The sequence below is a fragment of the Mustela putorius genome, unplaced genomic scaffold (assembly GCF_011764305.1).
Source record: "Mustela putorius furo isolate JIRA1106 unplaced genomic scaffold, ASM1176430v1.1 tig00003834_pilon_pilon_pilon, whole genome shotgun sequence".
Classification (NCBI taxonomy): Eukaryota; Metazoa; Chordata; class Mammalia; order Carnivora; family Mustelidae; genus Mustela; species Mustela putorius.
This window is the reverse complement of record NW_025421987.1, coordinates 44,138,568-44,158,702: the sequence shown is the minus strand read 5'-3', so window position 1 is coordinate 44,158,702 and position 20,135 is coordinate 44,138,568. Positions and strand designations below refer to the sequence as shown.

Below are 20,135 nucleotides of genomic sequence, written 5' to 3'. Positions count from 1 at the left end.
ATACAGGAGAAGTCAGATTTCTTGAGAGAATTCATTTGGTCAGCTGCATTGTGACAGACTGAATGGGACTCTTGGAGCCAGCATTTTTTTTTTTTAGGTTTTAAAAAATTTATTTTTTAAAAGTTAACATGTGCCTAAAAGGAAGTTGAAAAACACAAGAAGCAAAGAACAAAGTCATCCATAATCACAAGCAGTTTACAGTTTGACTTCTAGGTCCCATGTGTGTATCTACAAAAGTAAGCATTTTAATGTAATTAAGATCGTAGTTATGTATCATGCTTTTTTACACACCATGAATATTTACCATTTCGAAGTCCCCAAACTATGAGCATTTTGATAACCAAGAATACACTCCACCAACTCCATCTGAAAGAAAAAAGTGTAATCCTGCCTTTCTCGGCGAAGATTTCAGAAAAGACAAAAATTTCAACAACAGCCCCCTGCCCGGCTTCCTGCCACCTGCTTCTGGCCCTTTAACAAAGGGTGGGGAAATCCCTGACGCTGCCTGAGCCCAAAAGGAGCCGGGTGGGGCTCCTTTTGTGCTCAAAGAAAACTTTGCAGCACCATATAAATTCAGGGGCTTGGGTTTTTTGCTGTTGGTTTGTTTTGTTTTATTTGTTATTGTTTTTGTTTTTAAGAGAGCAGAGGAGCAGAACAAGAACACATTTGGAGCTTACCCATTTATTTAGCCAAAATTTCCCTGCAGGGGCTAAGGTTGGTCCTTTAATGAAAAAGAATTGGGCTACTGCCCAAGAGTTCTCCCACCATACCAACTACTTACTGTGCAGTCTCTTTCAGAGCAAAGAGTAAAACATTAAAAAGTATTTGCTGTTGAAACTCTAGAAAAGGTCAGGCTAGTAAATTATAGTGACATTATGTAAGTACATAGATCTGTCAAACTCGATGGTTGCACAAACCAATTAGTTTTTAACAGTCACCACTTCCCCAGGAGTAAAAAAGGATGTCTTATTCCTTTTCCTTTTGCAGAATGTCATTACAATTGCGATGGGAGGAGGAGAGGCAGAACAAAATCAGAGGAAGAAGACAGAAGATGAATTAACTGTACAATCTATTCAATTTAATGGACTAATCTGCTAATACGAATGTTTTTACTGTTTTAAAAGTCTACCCTTATAATTAAACATATAAATATATAAAAATAACACTTGGTAAAACACTGTAAATATACTATATATCTACTCCCTTTATTATATATATAACATACATAAAACATACACATACATATCTGTGTTTTGTGTGAAGGTTATTGTACTCTTAATTCAATGTGATAGAAATTTCTTCCCCAAAATTCAGGATATATTTTAGAATTGTTTAGGATAAATCTATGGAATTGGAAATAGTTCATCTACTTATAATTTTTAAAATCTCAGCCTCATTGAGAGAAATACACAGTCATGCAGATTTTTAATTTCCTGACCGAGGGACTAGCAAATGGTGAGTGTGCGTACCAACAGAAAAACTCGAATCATCTCCAAGTTCTTAACAGGAACCTAACTGAGCTCTGGGTAGGTAACTGAACGCTAATAAGTTACGTTGTTCTAACTTGTGACTGAAATCATTTGAGTTCCACCTAAGAAGGATAGGTGGATAGATCCATCCTGCCAAGGATGAATCCACCTAAGTGTCTTGCACCTGGTGCAAGACAAAGAAACAGATTAAGAGCGCCTGGGTGGCTCAGTGGGTTAAAGCCTCGGCCTTTGGCTCAGGTCATGATCTTAGGGTCTAGGGATTGAGTCCTGCATTGGGCTCTCCGCTCAGCAGGGAGTCTGCTTCCCCCTCTCTCTCTGCCTGCTTCTCTGCCTACTTGTGATCTCTCTCTGTCAAATAAATAAATAAAATGTTTTTAAAAAAGAAACAGATTAAAAACCTTAGGAGCTTTTGTTGGAAAGAATTACATCACAGGAGAGGATTTCCTGATTAGATTAAGAACAGTCAGGCATCTGAAAACTTAGCACTTCGTCTGCTCTGCCACCCTTCCCTCAACCCCTTCAGGTCTGTAATACTCCCAACCCTGGCAGACAGAGGTACGGACAGTGGAAGGATCGCAGGAGAATTCTTTCTGGGGCTATTCTTTCAGCTTACCTTAGCCTTTGTATATTTGAGGTGACTCCTGAAAGCCGATAGATTCCATCCACAATGCCGTGAGTCTCTATAAATTCCGCACAGCTCTTCAATACATATGGAACTACGTAAAGAAAAACAATAAAGCATTAGCTAGAAGTCTAACTGTCCTTTAAAGATATCCTTTTAAAAATCCAGGTAACTTCAAAGAGAAGCAAGTATGGAATGCATGTGAGTTACAAGTGGAAACAATTACTTTTCAATGGTAGATGATATTCTTTTGTGTTTAAAAAAAATCATGAGGTTTTGTTAAAGTTCAGAAAAGTCATGTGTTTTAAAAGTTGGTTGGGTTTTTTCAAGGAATTTGAAAAATATGCAAACACTTAGGTTCTGAAACCAGCAGTGACCTTGGAAATCCCACAACTCGATCTCCTCATTTCACTGGTGCTCCAAGTGTGGTCTTCTGACTGGCAGCATCAGCATCTCCTGGGAACTTGTTGGGCGTGCAAATTCCCAGGCCCTACTCCAGACCCAGTGAATCAGAAATTCTGGACGTGGGGCCCAGCAGTCTAGGATTTAAAAGCTTTCCAGGGGACTGTCGCATGACACAACTGTCTATATTCTACACATGAAGAAACCGAGGGTGTGGATAAATTTACTTTTGTCACTCAAGATTATTTGTTGCTTATAAAAAGTAATTAACACATGGAAAAATGCATATAAATCGGTAAAAGAAAAACAAGGCACAAATTCGAATATACATTGTGAATTTAGCTATGTTTAAAAAGATGCAAAGGAAAAGAGACTGATGATGTCTACTAGAAGGTTAAAGGTGATAATAAGTTAAAGTGCTTTTTTAAAGGTGAGAACCACCCTCCGCCAACACCATGAATGGGTCAAAGAGCCATGGATTGAATGGATCACATAAAAGGGATCATCATGGCCTTTTGAATTCCTGCCACTCCAGAAGTTTCTACTATCTAGGTAGAAATGTCTGGATATGCTGATCTCTCCTCAAGGCTGACCCTGATTGGTCCAACAAGATCAGTGCCATAGAATGGCAGCTACAAGCATTTTGGATGGCATGGAGATAGCAGTGAATTACTTGCCACTTTGGCCCCTGGAGAGATCACCTGAGGTCCCTCCATGAGACTGCTGTGGATGATGGTTTTTTATGGAGCTCTCAAAGCCTTGGGCACTTAAAGTCTTCAGTGGTGGAGGTGAGGTATAGGAACTCTATGAGCCAGTGCTTGGGCTGGCACTATGTTGCCTCCCCCCAATCCATGAATGCCTTAGGCTTAGAGGAACGCCAATCCATTAATGCTTAAGGTACATTATGGTGCTTGCACACGATTCCAGGCTGAGCTGGGCTTTTATGGAAGTAAACACTGGGTATTTAGACACAACTCTCTGCCTGGAGTCCCCGTTACAACATTTCCTTTCTTCCTTTTCTTTTCTTTCTTTCTTTTCAACTGCCCAGTTTTATGATTAACCAGCAAAATGCAAATTGAAACACTGATTATTTTTTCTATTACAACATTTTCTAAACAATTCCCCCACCGTTTCATTCAACTACTAACTCAAACTTCGGACGCTCAGTAAAACTCGTCATCCTTCAAGTATTCCACCCATCTTTCAAAGGCAGTGCACCCCCTGGGCCATTCCCCTCCAGGACACATCCATGTTTTAGCCTGGTCTCCCATGACCAGAAACGGAGAAGAGCTTCGCAGTTATCCCAGGTGGAAAGAGGGCAGGGAATGGACTCGGGACTGGAAATATTGAGACGAGAGACCTGTATGGTAGTACCACCCACTATGAGGGAGCAGAGTGTGGTGGAGGAGGGGCTGTGAGGGTAGGAAGGGGTCTGGGGCCTCTGCTCAGCTTTTACCAGAAGAGCTAGAAGAGCTAGATCTACTTTGATCAGTTTTATGAGGTAGTGTTCTTTGTGAGATTTTTGTTTCTTACCCCATGCCATTAAATAATAAATAAATACATAAGTAGACAAACAGAGTTCCATTGCTTAAAAAAAAATTTTTTTTTTTTAAACCCCTGTCATACACAATAATGGCCAGTCCTTTCCCTGTCTTGTCAAGCTGTAGTTTTTGTAACCTGCCACATTTGGTCTATGGTTAAGAACACAGGTTTGGACATCAAACTGCCTTTGCAACCTTGAGCAAAATACATAGGTCATAACCCTGTTTCTCAGTTTCTACATCTATAAAATGAGGATAATGGTGATATTAACCTCATACCTAGGACTGAAGTAATACTGTAAACATTTAGCACAGATCCTGACATATAATAAGCATTCTACAATGACATTTATTATTTCTATTTGAAGCCTCTTTGTGATTTAAGTTCATAATTTGTGAGATGTAATCTTGGTGAAAATAATTTGTGTCCCCCCATCCCATGAGTGATTAGGGCAGAATGGATCAACCTTTTCCCAGCCGACACGCATCGCTACTATATGGAATGGCTTTTGTGTCCTTCTTTGGTTAAATATTTCTACTTGAAGATAATTTTGCTTGTCTGAAGTCACTTTTCTATGCATTTAGGTGTGTCTTCGTAGCACAGAGGCAGCAGGATCCAACAGTGTACAACCTGTGCCTTAGAGTCCCGGGGCTGTGTCTTGTGTTCCACAGTGTGTCTCTGTAGCGGGGCACATGGCTGTTGGGCCATGCAGGGCACAAGTGCACTTAAGAGCTCTGAGCATTCCCAAGAAGGACTCAAAACAAAAACCCTGGACTTGAAGGACCTTTAGAAAACACTCTCCAGGAGGGGTGGTGCAGGGTCACCAACCATCCTATCCCATTCTCAGGTGGGGCCCTCCCAGGACCGTAGCTCTTAGCTGTAGCACCTCGGGTCTGTTTGTTTTAAAGGTGGAGAGAACACATTCCCGGATGGAGCCTCTGCCATAAATTTACTCTGCCTTTGATACCAAGGCCCTAGAACCTTTCATCCACAGCTCTGTTTAAACTAGAGGCAATATTAAAACAACTCAGGGGAGGAGGCCATAGTCCCAGTCCCTGAGGAGTGTTAGCTTTCCTGGATTCTTATCTCAGGCTGAGTTGGAAGATGTAGGGATTCTCCATCATACTCAGCAAATGGGAAAGGATCCACTTAATCTCTGCAATCATCTAGCTCTAGAGCCAGAGCCGTGGTTCTCAGGTACACCTGCAGCAGCTGCCTCCAGGAGATTCTGATCCGTGCTAAGGCTGAAGAACCACTAGTCTATAAATAGGAGCTTCTCATACTTTTTAACGTGACACAGATCTCTGGGATCTTGTTAACATGTGGATCCCAATGGGAGAAGAGCGTCAAGAATTTGCCTTTTTAAGAAATTCCCAGATGATGGGAACACTGCCCACCTGAGGCCCCACTTAGGAAGCCAGGGTTTGAGGGTAATACTGATGCAGGGTGCTGTGGGGAGCCACTAAGAGTTCAGTCTCAGAATCTCAGATTTCTTTACAGTTGTCCCTGGGGCCCAAACAAATTGGGGACACCCTCGGATTCTGGGCAGGGTAGAAGTTTGACCCCAAATAGCTGAATGGTGATAGATGGAAAGAAAGCTTTCACTGTCACTTTGGGCATGGGAAGGAGTGAGGCTAGCTAGAGTCGCAGAGCTACTTCTGTAGGATTTATCACGGACCCAAAGAACTTGAAGTCTCCTACAGAGATCCACGCAGATGCTGATTATGATATAATGTTATAACTTCTTTGAACAGTTTCACTGAAGGTTCTCGAGGATCCTTTTTTGTTTTGTTTCTCCTGGATCAGCAATCTCAAGTGTTACATTTTAAATCTGAGCACACAAAAAAAAAATCTTGAAGTAGTTTCTGGTGGATAAGAAAACTCTGCCTTTGATTTATGCCTTACAGTTGACACAACATTTTAAAGTCTTTTGTCTCATTTGATCCAACCCGGTACAACTAAAAGACATTTGATACTTATACATAATATGGCGCACTTCTTTTCTCAATTCCTAACCTCTTCAAGGGCATAGTGCAGAAAAGGCCCGCAGTTAAATCATTTCTCTGAGTACTCCCAGAAGTAATGTCTGCTAAGCTGCCCTGGTTCCCTTTGTGGCCAGGACCTCATCAGATCTGGAGACAGAGATTGCAACAAGCAGTTTGGCTTGCTTATTGATGTGCTCTTGGCGGCCATAGGATTTCATAGTTCAAAGCACATTTGGGTTTTAGGAAAACATGGTCCTCTTTCCTCTCTGTTCTGGATTTTTGTTAAGGTCTTCTACTAATCGGATTTCATCCTCTCTCTGGGTCCTGCATTCCTAATCTTGAAAGTGAAGTCTAATGGTGTATACACACAGTGGAATCCTGGTCAGCCATAAAAAAAGAATAATATAGCACATGGGTGACAGAAGCCAGACTGTACATTCTGTACACTTCCGTTTATATTAGCAAGTGTACACTAATTTATAGTAGAAGAAAGCAGGGGAGAGGCAGGAGGTCGGAACTGGGAAGGAGACAGGGAAACTTCCAGGAATGAAGGATAGTTTCATCATCTTGACTGAGGTGCTAGAAAGGACCAAGGGCCACTTGGGTGGGTGCGGAAGAATTGATACTTGAATGAGGAAGGTAAAAGAGTGAGGGAGACAAGCCCCTGAACAGGGAAGAAATTCTCTGAGACTCCGTTGCTGGGCGCAGGGTAGAGAGCGAGGTCTTTAAGCAGCATTGCTATGCTGTGAATGAGGTGGCTCTATGGCATTGTTGTTCATAAGATGGAGTAAAGAATTCGTTTACTTTTCCATTATTCTTGGCTATCAACAGAGAACTTCCTAGCTCCCCTCCACCCACGGGGAATCTAAAAGCTATCCCAGTGGCTCCGGGAAATTTCTCTCTCTGCTAGCTCCTGCTCTTTCTTTCTGTCCTGCAACTCAGGCTATTTGTGCCATGCTCCCCTCTAGCCTCTGTGAGTCTCAACTTGCCTAGAGGTTGCCGTCCCCCGCAATTTCCCCTCTGATTCTTCTTCCTCCCCTTGTAACTTCTACTCTCTTCCTCTTGCTCTAGTGTAGTGTAAAGAAAAGTTTCAAAATGTGTGGTATTGCTTTTATTTATTTTTATTTTTTAAAAAAGATTTTATTTAATTATTTATTTGAGAAGGAGAGAAAAAGAAAGTTCAGGACAGGGGTAGGGGAAGAGGGACAGGATCTCAAGCAGACTCTGCCCTGACCATGGAGACAACCAGAGCTTGATCTCACGACTCTGAGATCATGATCTGAGCCAAAACCTAAAGTCAGATGCCCAACCTACTGAGCCACCCAGGCACACCTGTGTGGTATTAATTTTAAGCAGTATAATGTTCTTTGTTCTTTAAAAAAGCAAATTAACCACCTTCTAATTTTCTAAAGACAAAAATTTTAAATATATTCAGGCTTTGATATGTTTTCCTTAGAGGAAAGTTTTGTTTTTTATTTTTAATTTTCATCTTTAAAATATTCAGATATAATTCAAATGCTGTAAAACTCACCCTTTCAAAGCATATACTTAAGTGGTTTGGAGTATATTTCAGGGTTAAGCAACCATCACATTTCAGAACATTTTCATTATTTCAATTCTAGGATATTTCCATATAGGCAAGCTTATTTCGTTGAAGTAATTTTTGTAATAGTATAAGATTGTCCATCAATAGGAGGCTGCTTATATAAATATAGAACATCCATTTAGTTAAATACTACACAGTTATTAAAAAGAATGAGAAAACTTTCACATACCGATAGAGAGTGGTCTTCAAGGTACATTGTCGAGCAAAAAAAACAAGGGGAAGACAAGCATGACAGTATGCTAGCAACTGTTTTTTTAAAAAGAGAGACTAGAAGAATAGACATGCAATTCATTTGCATGTGCATTAAATATTTGTGGAAGGACACATAAGGAAGTTATAAGTTTAGCTGCCTACAGGAGGACCCAGGGGTGGGCTAAGAGTATAAGAGGGAAACTCATTATAAGAAAAAAAGTGTCATGAAAAATGAAATTTAATGACAACGAAAAATGAAATTTAACAAATATTTACTGCAAGCCTACTCTCATCCAGCTATTCGGTAAAGCGATAGTAACCAAAACAGTATGGTACTAGCATAAATACAGACAGACTGACCAATGGAACGGAAGCAAGAGCCTAGAATGAACCCAAGTATGTACAGTCAACTAATATTTGGCAAGAGAGCCAAGAATACTTAATAGAGAAAAGACAGTTTCTTCAATAAATGGTGCTGGTAAAATCGGATACTCACATGTAAAAGAATGAAACCAGACCCCCATCCTACACTACATACAAAAATTAACTTGAAATGTATTAAGTTTCAATGTAAGACCTGAAACTCTTAGCAGAAAACATAGGGAAAAATCTCCTTGACGTGGGTCTTGGCAATAATTTTTGGAGATGATACATAAAGCACGAACAACATTAATCAAAAATAAACAAGCAGGACTACATGAAACTAAAAAGCTTCTGCACAGCAAAAGAAATAATCAACAAGTGAAAAGACAAGCTACAGAATGGGAAAAACTATTTGCAAATCACATATCTGATTAGGGCCTAATATCCGAAGTATGCAAAGAACAATAACTCAAAAGCAAAAAATAAAACAGGGGCGCCTGGGTGGCTCAGTGGGTTAAGCCGCTGCATTCGGCTCAGGTCATGATCTCAGGGTCCCGGGATCGAGTCCTGCATCGGGCTCTCTGCTCAGCAGGGAGCCTGCTTCCCTCTCTCTCTCTCTCTGCCTGCCTCTCTGTCTACTTGTGATCTCGCTCTGTCAAATAAATAAATAAAATCTTAAAAAAAAAGAAACAAAAATAAATAAACTAAAAAACAAAACACCACAAAATTCAATTAAAAAATGGTTGAAAGACCTGAATAGACATTTCTCCAAAGAAGACATATGAAAGGCCAACAGACAGATGAAAAGATACTCAACACCAGTCATCAGCAGGGAAATACCAATCAACACCACAATGAGGCATCGCCTCATGCCTGTTAGAATGGCCATCATGAAAAAAATATTTTTGTGTGTGTGGACGTGGCGAAAAAAGAAACTTGTGCACTGCTGGTGGGATTGCAAATTGGTACAGCCACTATGGAAAACAGCATGTTTAAACTTTTTTTTTTTTTTTAATTTTTATTTATTTGACAGACAGAGATCACAAGTAGGCAGAGAGAGAGAGAGAGGAGGAAGCAGGCTCCCCGCTGAGCAGAGAGCCCGATGCGGGACTCGATCCCAGGGTCCTGGGATCATGACCTGAGCCGAAGGCAGAGGCTTTAACCCACTGAGCCACCCAGGCGCCCCAGCATGCAGTGTTTTTTAAAAAAAAAAAAAAAAATAGAACTACCATAGGATCCAGCAATTCCACTTTTGGGGTTATTTCCAAAGGAAATGAAAATACTAACTTCAAAAATATATTTGCACCTGCCTGTTCACAGCAGCATTATTTACAATAGCCAAGACATGAAAATAACCCAAGTGTCCATCAATGGATTGTATACACACACACACACACAGAGGAATATTTTTCAGCCATAAGAAAGAAGGAAATCCTGCCATTTGCAACAACATAGGTAGACCTGGAGAGCTTGATGCCCAGTGAAATAAATCAGCCGAGGACAAATACTGTATGAATCCACTTACCTGTGGAATCTTAAAAACAAAACTAAACTAAACAAAACTCCTAGAGAGAGAGATCAGAATTGAAGTTACCAGACGCAGAAAGTAGGGGAAGAGGAAATTGGGGAAAGGTTGTCAAAAGACTTCCAGTTACAAGACAAATAGGGATATAGCGTTCTGCGTGATGCCTCCGGTTGATGCTGCTGTATGACATGTAGGAAACTTGTTAAGAGAGTAAATCCGAAGAATGCCCACTACAGAGAAAATTTTTTTTCTTTTTGCTTTCTCTTTTTATCCTAGCTATAGGAGAGGACAGATGTTAACTAAACACATTGCTGTTATCATTTCACACTATATGCAAGTCAAACCATTATTCTGTACACCTTAAACTCATACAGTAATGTCAATTATATCTCGATAAAACCAGAACAAAGTTTTAATGAATTCAAAAAAAGCTGGTAGTATAAACAAGCTGGGAAGCAAGAAACAAATCTAAAAACCACATAGTGATGGTCTCTCTACACACTGAAATGTTAATAGTAGTTACCTCTAGGTGGTAGAAACCAATGATTTTTGCTTTGTTGTATTTTAAACTTCACTTCACTTCACTTCACTTTCTGAGTTTTCTGTAATGAGGATCATGTAGAAATAGTTTTTTTTTTTTTTTTAAAGAAAGACCTAGGTTTTTGAAAAACAAATTTCACTGAAGAAGCCAGAGGGCCTTCTGAAGTCCGTGAGGCAATTTCTAAATGTTGAAATCGTCTCCAATGACCCCACTGAGATAATTACTCCTTGTTAAATAGAGGTATTTGCCTAACCGGCTGGCCTGGTATGGCCAAGGACTAGCTCCAATCCGGAGCTGGGCTCGTGATGGCGGACTGCATCCTGGAGCCCTCTCCCCTTTCCACTTTCATGGTCTCAGATACCAAGTCAAGTCCGCTCTTTCCTGTAGAAGTGTCCAGGTCTTCCCTCTGGTGCATACCCTGCCCACCCCAGCTCTTGTCAGTGCACCCCTTCCTTCCCGGTGACAATGATTCTCAGTCGAACATGTAGAGAAGCCATCTAGCCCAAAGGACGAAAAGGTAAGACTTTTGTCCTCGGGAAGAAAAAAAAAAGAATGGAACTCACTGTGCACCTTCTTTATACTGATCTCTGAGCTCTACACTTTCTTTCTTTTTTTTTTTTTTTTTAAGATTTTATTTATTTGAAAGAGAGAGATCACAAGTAGGCAGAGAGGGCGAGAGCGAGAGGAGGAAGCAGGCTCCCTGCCTAGCAGAGAGCCCGATATGGAACTCGATCCCAGGACCCTGAGATCATGACCTGAGCTGAAGGCAGAGGCTTAACCCACTGAGCCACCCAGGCAGCTCCTGAGCTCTACACTTTCATCCACTGTTTGCACCCAAGGCACAACCACCTTATGGGGGACGTATTCATCCCTTCTTGATAAACAAGGAAGCTGAAGCTCAAAGGTGTTAAGTAACCTGGCCTATATGAAAATATCAAGCAAACTATGTTAAGGGCTCTAGAGACGCACAAAAAATGTGATAGAAGTCCTTCTAAAGAGATTACACATGGTGAGGGAGGTCAGCCAGGGCTTTGGGGTGCTGACCAAAAGAGAAGATTGTGTGTATTTGTAGGGTCCCGACGGTACAGGGGGGCCACACTAGAGGCTTCTGGGACAGGATCCTCACCCCAAAGGGCTCACATGTGGGACATAAGTGGATAAAGATGGACCAATCCAGGCTAGGCCATAAGAGGTCTTGACGCTGGTTTGAGGGGGTGAGGGGAGATGCTGTGATGCGATACGATACAACGTGAGGTAATGTATATAATGTATACCGTAAGACATGCGGAACGCTTGGTTAAGCGTCCGGCATATAATAAGCACTTAATAAATGCCACCCACTTTTTGGTGCAGGGAATGGTATAAACAAGGTGGGAAAGCAAGAAACAATGTGGTGAATTCCAGGAATGCTGACTAGACCAGTCTGGTGGAAAAGCGTTCAGATAAACTGGGGGAGTTTCTAATGACAGCCCAGGAAGATTTTGTTCCATTTTGATCTCCACTGACAGATAAATCTTTCTAAAACACTAACTGGATGGTAAAGCTCCCTTCCTCTTGAACATTCAGTGGCTCCGTGTTGCCTGTAGGAGGATGTCCAATCCCAGCAGCTCGGGGGACAGACTCTTCTCAGCTGCCTCATCAGGGCTAACCATTGAATTCTTCCTGCCAAGCCCTTTGAGAAAGCTGGGCAGGGGGAGGAGATACTATGAGGGGAAAGACTTATCCCAAACCTATTGCTCCAAAAAGAAAAAAATGGAGGTTAGTGGGGAGGACCCTTTATGCTTTGTTGAGGATGAAAGAGAAGGGGAGAAGGAGAAGGCTCACTCTTCTTTAGCTGATTTCTGAAATTTCTCTAGTGCCTTTCTGACTCAGAGGTAAAAGGCTGGTTGAGGGCAGGGAAATATCTGGGACTCCACATCATCAGCGAGTTAGTGGGCAAGTGGAAACAGCCTCAGAGGGGCTGGCGGTGAGGTGGAGGAGGGAGGAGGCTCTGGCCTCGAGGAAGGACAGTACTGAGTAGAGACAAGGGGTGGGACAGGATGAGGCGCATTCAGGGAAAACCTACCTCCCAGGAGCCCCTCCATGGCCCGGGGCTTAACTGGCCCGGTTCACCTTGCACAAAGGAATAGTACAGAAGGACCTTGTCCCATTGCTGAAAATGGAGGCTTCTGGGTTGTATGTCATTTGTAGACTTTTTAAACACTCATCCTTCCTACTGTCTGACTTTGTTCCCAGGCTATATGTGGGGCAGGCATCACCCACTCCATGGGGGCTGACCTTCTAGTCACACCGCAGCTTGTGAGTCACCACTTTCCTTTCCCTTGCCAACAAATCATTCAAATCCTCAATTTAACTGCATGAAGGGCACTGTCAGCCTTGGTCACTTGATCAAGGTTTTAGTTCCTGGACCAGCACGCCCTCTTCCTTGCCACCTGCTTCTAGGGATGCCATGGATAGAGGCTCCACCTTGGTCACATGTAAAGAAGATGAACTCATATGCCTCCAGGGACAGTCCCAGGCGGGGGAGAAGGGATAGTGCCAAGCAGGTTAACAAAAGATAAACAGGGAAAGTAAACCTGTTTCTTGAACAGTATGCTTCACTAACACCAATCATCTTAAGAACGATAATGCGACTTCCTTCCCTCAGCTGAGTGTATCCAGCTGACATTTTTTTTTTTCTTTTTTGCATGCCTAGTGGGTGGTCATGGGATGCGCTCATCAAATGCTATGTGGAGTATCATGCTTAATGATTTAATTCTCACAACCCTGTCTTGGAGGCATACCTATTCCTATTTTATAGATGGCCAACTCCGATGCTAGGTAGTTGGATGATTTGCCCACGGTTGAACAGCTAGTGGCAAAGATAGGGTGCCATTACAAGCCTGTTCAAGACCAAAGTTCATGCACTTTCTAGGACATTTTATAAATATGACCTCCAAGCTAGGGAAACTGAGGCATAGCCCAGGCACGGGGAAGACCAGAAAGCAGCAGGAAGCAGAGGTGATTTCCTGTCCAAGAGCAACCTGATGATGGACAAGGATGTAAAACAATGAGATAAGAAAGCTGAGTTTTCATCCTGACCCCCCAAATACCAGATTTGAGACTTTTGAGGAGAGTAACTGTTTCCCTTTTGAATTCTCCCACAGGTACTAGGGGCTAGGTTCTTATCAGTTAAAGCCACAAGAATCAGCTGTATATCTTCCGGTGGTGGGTGGTCGGGGAAGGCACTCCTAGCCTCAGACTTTCATCTGTACCAAGAACAAGTTTTGGATCTAGATGACGGCTAATATTTCCTCCAGGTCTAACATCCCCGGGCATGAACTTTCTGCATGAAGCTGGGCTCGAGACTGAAGACAGACTTGGCTTCTACCCGCAGTGTTCAAGTTCTCACCCATGATCGTTTCTACCTAGTTCTTCCAGGGCAAAGTGGTAGCGTTTGGTTTTTTCTGTTTTTTATTTTTTAACTTGTATTTTTGTTTCCTACTTGTAGGAATGTCTCCCAAAACTTACCCTTCCCGTATTAATGGAAATTTGTGTTAAATAGATACAAAGGTCAATCTCAGAAGGTTTACACATATCTCCCTTGGTATAACTGAACTCCTATTAACTCAATGCTATTTTTATTATTACGGATGTGGAGAGGCCTTGGGGGACTTAGCTTGAAATGGTGTGAGTCCATCTGAAGGCCACACCCCACCCCCTGCCTGAGGCGACCTTGCCCTGAGGGTGAGAAATACCTTCTCTTGCTCATTGTACCTTCTGGTTTCCCAGGAGGCTCAGCTTCCTAATGGTTTCCAGACCTATGGCACCCTGGGTTCTTTTCATTTCTGTGTTTTTCTAAAATCAAATTTGCTGATGAAAGATGAGGAGCATTTAGAAAAAACAACTTCATCTTTGGCCCTGTAAGTCCACGTGAAGAACAACCAGGTAGTGCTTATCAGCTCCCCGCTGCACCCCCTGTCCCAGCATCCTTTCATTTCCTGCCCAATATTCCTGAGCCACAGGCAGCCATTGTTTGCAGAACAGCTCTGCTTGGAAGCCTGGGTTCCTCAGCCTCCCAGTGCTTCCTGTTGTTATAAGGCCTCTCTTTCCTGCCGAAAACAAGAGCACTTCCCTGCGGTATGTAACCCTTTTGGGTCAACCCATTTCTTACATGAGTTTGCTCAGTGCTTGCAAATACTAGGTGCTCATTAGACTTATTTTCTTTAACTTTTAAAAAAAAATGATTATTATCCAAGTACGGCAAATGTAAAAATATAGCTGAGCAAAAGAAAAAAAAATCACCAGGGGCGCCTGGGTGGCTCAGTGGGTTAAGCCGCTGCCTTCGGCTCAGGTCATGATCTCAGGGTCCTGGGATTGAGTCCCACATCGGGCTCTCTGCTCAGCAGGGAGCCTGCTTCCTCCTCTCTCTCTCTCTCTGCCTGCCTCTCTGCCTACTTGTGATCCCTCTCTGTCGAATAAACAATAACATCTTAAAAAAAAAAAAAAGAAAAGAAAAAAGAAAAAAAATCACCAAATCTCACCCATTCTGTTAGCACTTAAAAATCTCTTGGGTGTTCATATGCTAAGACTCTGCATCAGGCCTATCTACAGACACAGAATTTATCACGGGACCCAGAGGTTGAAGAGATGCTGACTCCCAACGGTTGAGACAGGCAAGGAGGGCTTTCAGGAGACCAGGCTCTGGAGGTTCTCACATATCAGCAGGCAAAAGCCCTTTGGCGGCTTCACAGAAGTAGAGACTCCCGGCAATTTCACTGCAAATTCTCAGGTTTACTCTTAGAGAAATTCAGAGAGAGATCCTCTTTAAGAATTTTGTTAAGGGGGGGCACCTGGGTGGCTCAGTGGGTTAAAGCCTCTGCTTTCAGCTCAGGTCATGATTCCAGAGTCCAGGGATCGAGCCCCGCATCGGGCTCTCTGCTCGGCTGGAAGCCTGCTTCCTCCTCTCTCTCTGCCTGCCTCTCTGCCTGCTTGTGATCTCTGCCTGTCAAATAAATAAATAAAATCGTTTAAAAAAAAAAGAATTTTGTTAAAATAATTTGGGAGGAGCTCTTGGGGCAACCGAACTTGAAGGGATTGGGGAGGTGGCAGAGGGATGACATCGTTGGGGTTTTTAGGAATCAGAGTCTATCCAATCTATCTCACTGCCAGCTGCCAGAATGAGATTTCAAAAACACAGATCTGATTGTGTTTCTCCCTTGCAAAGACCAAGGTCCATAGCAGGGCTAGCTGGGTCTTTGTGGTCCTTGCCCCAACACTACTTTCTCTAGTCCCATCAAGGTTCTGTGAAGACCACCGCTCGCGCCTTTGCCTTCTCCTTCCTCCTACTGAAATGCACCATCCCACAACTTTCCTGGAACTTCAAACAGAATAAATCGCTCAAAACGGGACACAAATCTCTGCTGTATCATCTAGAATTCTGGATGTTATTTTATGGTGCAAATCAAGATATCCTAATTTCTGGGAGTTTCTGTTTTGTGGTCCCGAGTAACACAGTTGAAGTATACGATGTAGAGTATTTTGGAGACTAACATGTTCCTCTTCCCACCTTCTTCTATGAATCAGACAGATCCCAACAAAAGATGTACTCCGGCAGACAGACTTCATCTTTACCTTTATAGGTGATGGATTATCCTTCATTTAAAATCAGGCAAAAATTAGTAGCAATCGGTGGTTTATTGAAACAGCAAGGGATGGTGATATTCAAGCTTTTATCTTGAGGCTCTGCAGCTCAAAAATGACCTCCTATTCTCTGTATGTCTTCTATAAGGAACCAGCTTTCATTCAGAGACTAGATTTTGCAATTACCAGAATGTGCTCCCTCTTCTCCCTCACTCACAACTATTATACCCCTGCTTTTACACATGATTTTCACCAGGTATACCTAGGATTACTGCTCAGTAATGAAGATGTCACAAAGAACTACTGTCAGATTTCCAGGCGCCTTCTTGGAGGAGGAAGTAGTCGGAATAGATAAAGGATCCAGACAACTAGTGAAGAAAATGCTGGTGTACCATTTAGATCCCCTCAATGTCCAGAGTTCGAGGAGCCAGATATCATAGATCTCTTTTGCTTAAAATTTCTAACTTTCATTCTCACTTTTTCTGTAACAGTTTCAGGATTGGAACTGTCTGCAGTTTGCAGTTTGCAACAGAAAATGTGCATGTCAGATCTGATCCAAGGGTAGCCCAGGGACAGGCAACCTTTAAATGCTAAGGCTCAGGTCCTGATCCCTTTCCTGGGTACTCAGAAGGGGTCAGGGAAGAAGTTGGGGATGCCTCTGGGGGCATTCTGGGCACCAGAAGGCAGCAGCTAGTCCTGGGTGTAACAGCCTAGAAGAGGCTCCAAAGGAAGACTAAGTCTCAACTCAAATTTGCATACGAGGAGGCCACTATAAAGCTTCCATCAAGGAAACAATGGTAAAAACTTGGTGCTTTACAACATCCATCAGGATCAAGCATAGTGGGGAGAATCGAGAGGTGGGGAGACCATCCGGGAATGACACAAGCACTGAGGGATTCACCCCTAGGTCACTTCCTCTGGGAATCCATCTCTGATCCCAAAAAGGAGGGCGTACTTGTTATATAGTATTAGAGTAACCGATACACACGACCCATAATTGAGTGGTTTCCTTTTTCTCTTGTCAAACAACTGCTTTTCTTCTATTCTGTAAACTGCACGAGGAGCTATTCCATCTTACCCCACTTAGAAGACGCTGCTCACGAGCTCAGCAGTCTACGGATGACCCGTTCCGAGCAGCACCTGGAACACAGCGTGCACTCGTGGATGAATGAGGGAAAGGACAGGCCGGCCCACATGTGCAAGCATCAACTGGGCCTCATGGGGCACGTAGCAAGATGCCATCATCCTGGCAAAGACCAAAGTAGAGGCAAAGAGCACCCTTGTCTCCCGGGCTTTTTTCCTTCGAAGCTCCTATTTCTTTTCTCCCACCTCCAACCATTGACTCCACACTCTGCTTCTGCTCCCCGCTGCTTGGGCAGCCGCATCCTGGCATTCCGGGATGGCAGAGTTGCGAGGGGCCTTAAGATCTTCTTGCTGAAGCTGCCTGATTCAGTGCCAGGTACGCAAGGCTCTAGGAGGTGTGGGGACCTATTCAAGGTCCCCCAGCTCTATGGTGGTCAAGTTCGAGAATTGGAGAGAGCCTGAGAAAAGGGGGGCAGGAGCACTGAAGAAGGAGCAGGATTTCCTCTCTTTTCAGTTTGGAGAATTAGGGTTTAAATACCTGGTAGGCCTCTCTCTGGCCCAGACTAACACACACACACTTCAGCGCTAAAAGCAATTTATGATATTTAAGCTTAACCACACCCCAAGCAGTCAAACCAAATTAAGTGTGTTTATTGAATCCCCACGGGTAAAAGCCTGTGCCAAACTTTTGGGATTTAAAGAAGTATCTTGTACTTATAAGACACTGCCCATGACCTCAGCTGACACTCTGGTTAGCTCAATCACATGCACTGAAATTGTGGGTAAAACAAAAATGTCAGGAAGAGCCCTTTCTCGATCTTTCTACCGCTGTCAGGCAGGAGTCAGCTGGGTCTAATGAAACCTTTCTGGAGAGAGAGGAAAGGGAGTCAGCCGCCAGAGGCTCTCTCTCCTTTTCTACAAACTTGCTCTCCTTAAAAAGTGAGTAGCTGATCCTCCACAAGGAGGAGGGGCTTGTTTATTGTTCTAAAGACCTCCTGACTCCTGTTGAGAGAGGACTGTGGGCTCACAAAGAACAGTCCTCCGAGGCTTAAGGTCCCCAAAGATAGGTAGAAGTTGCAGGCTATGTAGGCAGGCACTCTCCGAGCAGCCTGTGGCCGCTGTGTGGGTGTGGGAGGGAGCCTCAGGCCAGGGGCTCTGCTGGGAACACACAGGAAAGCAGGCCGGATCTGGTTGGGGAAATTCCGGGGGACTTACTGAGAAGATCAGCTCTGTGTGGAGGACAGAGCAGCCCTGGTGCCACGGAACCCCGGCAATCTGACCAGTTCGCAATCCATGAGATTCCAGAGCGACTGGAGAGGGCCGGGTGCCCGGACGCCTGGGTGACTGCGTAAATGGATGGGGTGGGCAAAGGCTGCCAGAGAGCCCTTCGTGGCTTAGTCTCAAGCACACACTTTTTCTTGGTCCTGTCCCAACGTTTTGGTTTGGAATCACCTGCTTATTAGTTCATTTAATGCCCATCTCTCACTCATCTTCCCTCAAACATCCAGGAAGAGGGAGAGATCAAGGAAGAGAAAGCAGTCCCTACCCTAGTCTTTTCCATTATTCAGGAAGCCTTCCCAGATTCATCTGTCAGTCAAGCATTTTTTGGCACCCACTCTATGCTTGGGTGGCGGGTGCTCACGTCAAGGACACAATGGAAAGCAAAACAAGAGGCCTCATCTTCAGGGCTTTGAGTCTAATGGGAAGGAATTCATTGAAATTAATCTCCTCCTCTCTGTTTCTGGTTAAGGGGATAAATTCTCAAGCTACTCTACCTGGGTTCAAATCCTCCCATGGCACTTTTCTACCAGTGAGACGTGGGCATGTCTCCTGTAAACTGAGGCCATCATCCTGGTGTCTTTGGTTGGTTCCAGTTTATGGCTGTTCTGTGTAATTACAGAACAAATAGTAACCCTTTTCACTTAAAATCATTTCCCAGTTTGGGAAACAAATTATATGGTTACCGCACTTTTTTTTAAAAGGGGGAAGGAGCAGAGGGAGAGGGAGAGAGAGATTCTTGAGCAGCCTCGACACCCAGTGCCCAGCCCTGTGTAGGGCTCAATCTCACCACCCTGAGATCATGACCTGAGCTCAAATCAAGAGTCAGATGTTTAACAGACTGAGCCACCCAGGCCCCTCTGGTTACCGTGCTTCTAAAGTTCAGTTTCCTTATTTATAAACTGGTGTTAATAATAAAATCCACCTCAGATATAAACTGGTGTTAATAATAAAATCCACCTCAGAAAGTAGTTGTGAGATTTAAATAAAATAATCTGCAAAGTGCATGGAACAATACCTCAGTAAGTTCCCAGTAAATATTAACACTTGCCATTATTATTTTTATTGTGGTTATTGTCTCTTTGGACTTTGGTCCTCTAGGGTGAGTGGGTCCTTATGTCAGGGACCCTTTTACTTTTCTCTGAATTGCTCGTACCCAGCACCGTGCTCTGCACAGAGATTCTGACCCAATGTCTCCTCAAAGGCACAAGCCCACACAGGCTGTAGCCATAGTAGGGTCAGCCCACCGAATAGCAGATTCATGGTCTGCCCAGAGATGCTGCCTCTCATCCGGTCTCACACAGAAGCACGGGAAAATGGACAATGTCGTCCTCATTCCCTTTCTGAGTAGGTCTGCCAGCGAAAATACAGAACACCCAGTTAAATGTGAATTTCAGATAAACGACAAATAATTTTTAAGTGTAAGTGTGCCTCCAATATTACATGGGACATATATTAAAACATGATTTATTATTTACGTGAAATTAAAATGTAGTTGAGTGGCTTGTAGTTCTAATTTGCTAAATATGGTAACCTTATTTCCCGAGTCCATCTCCCACTCCTGGCTGCTGCCTGCCCCACAGCAGTATCTCCCTTGAGCCTCATAGCCACAAAACCACTACCACAGATCTCCCCTGACTCCTCTCTGTCATATTGGCCAAGCCTGGGCCGATCCGGGAGACCCTGCTCATGAGTGAGCTCCCTCTGTCCGATATGAGGAGGAACTGAGAAAGGGGTGGGCAGCAGGTGTGGATGTGTTTCTGGAGAATTCTGGAGCCGGAATTCTCACTGGTCAGAGGACTCTGGATGTCCACAAGTGTCTGTGGGCTCTCCTCCCTGAAGAGGTAAGGGAAAGCTATATTCCCACCTGGTCTCTGGGAGAAA

At 43.5% G+C, this 20,135-nt stretch overlaps 1 protein-coding gene across 2 annotated transcripts in view; it reads right to left on the bottom strand.

The window, feature by feature from the left end:
* Positions 1-20,135, bottom strand: part of ARHGAP31 (Rho GTPase activating protein 31) — a 114,374-nt gene that overhangs the window by 49,745 nt on the left and 44,494 nt on the right. For both annotated transcript variants that reach the window (XM_045088415.1, XM_045088416.1), the window contains exon 2: positions 2,104-2,206. In XM_045088415.1, coding sequence (XP_044944350.1) covers positions 2,104-2,206 — 103 coding nt within the window. The remainder of the gene's footprint in view (positions 1-2,103; positions 2,207-20,135) is intronic.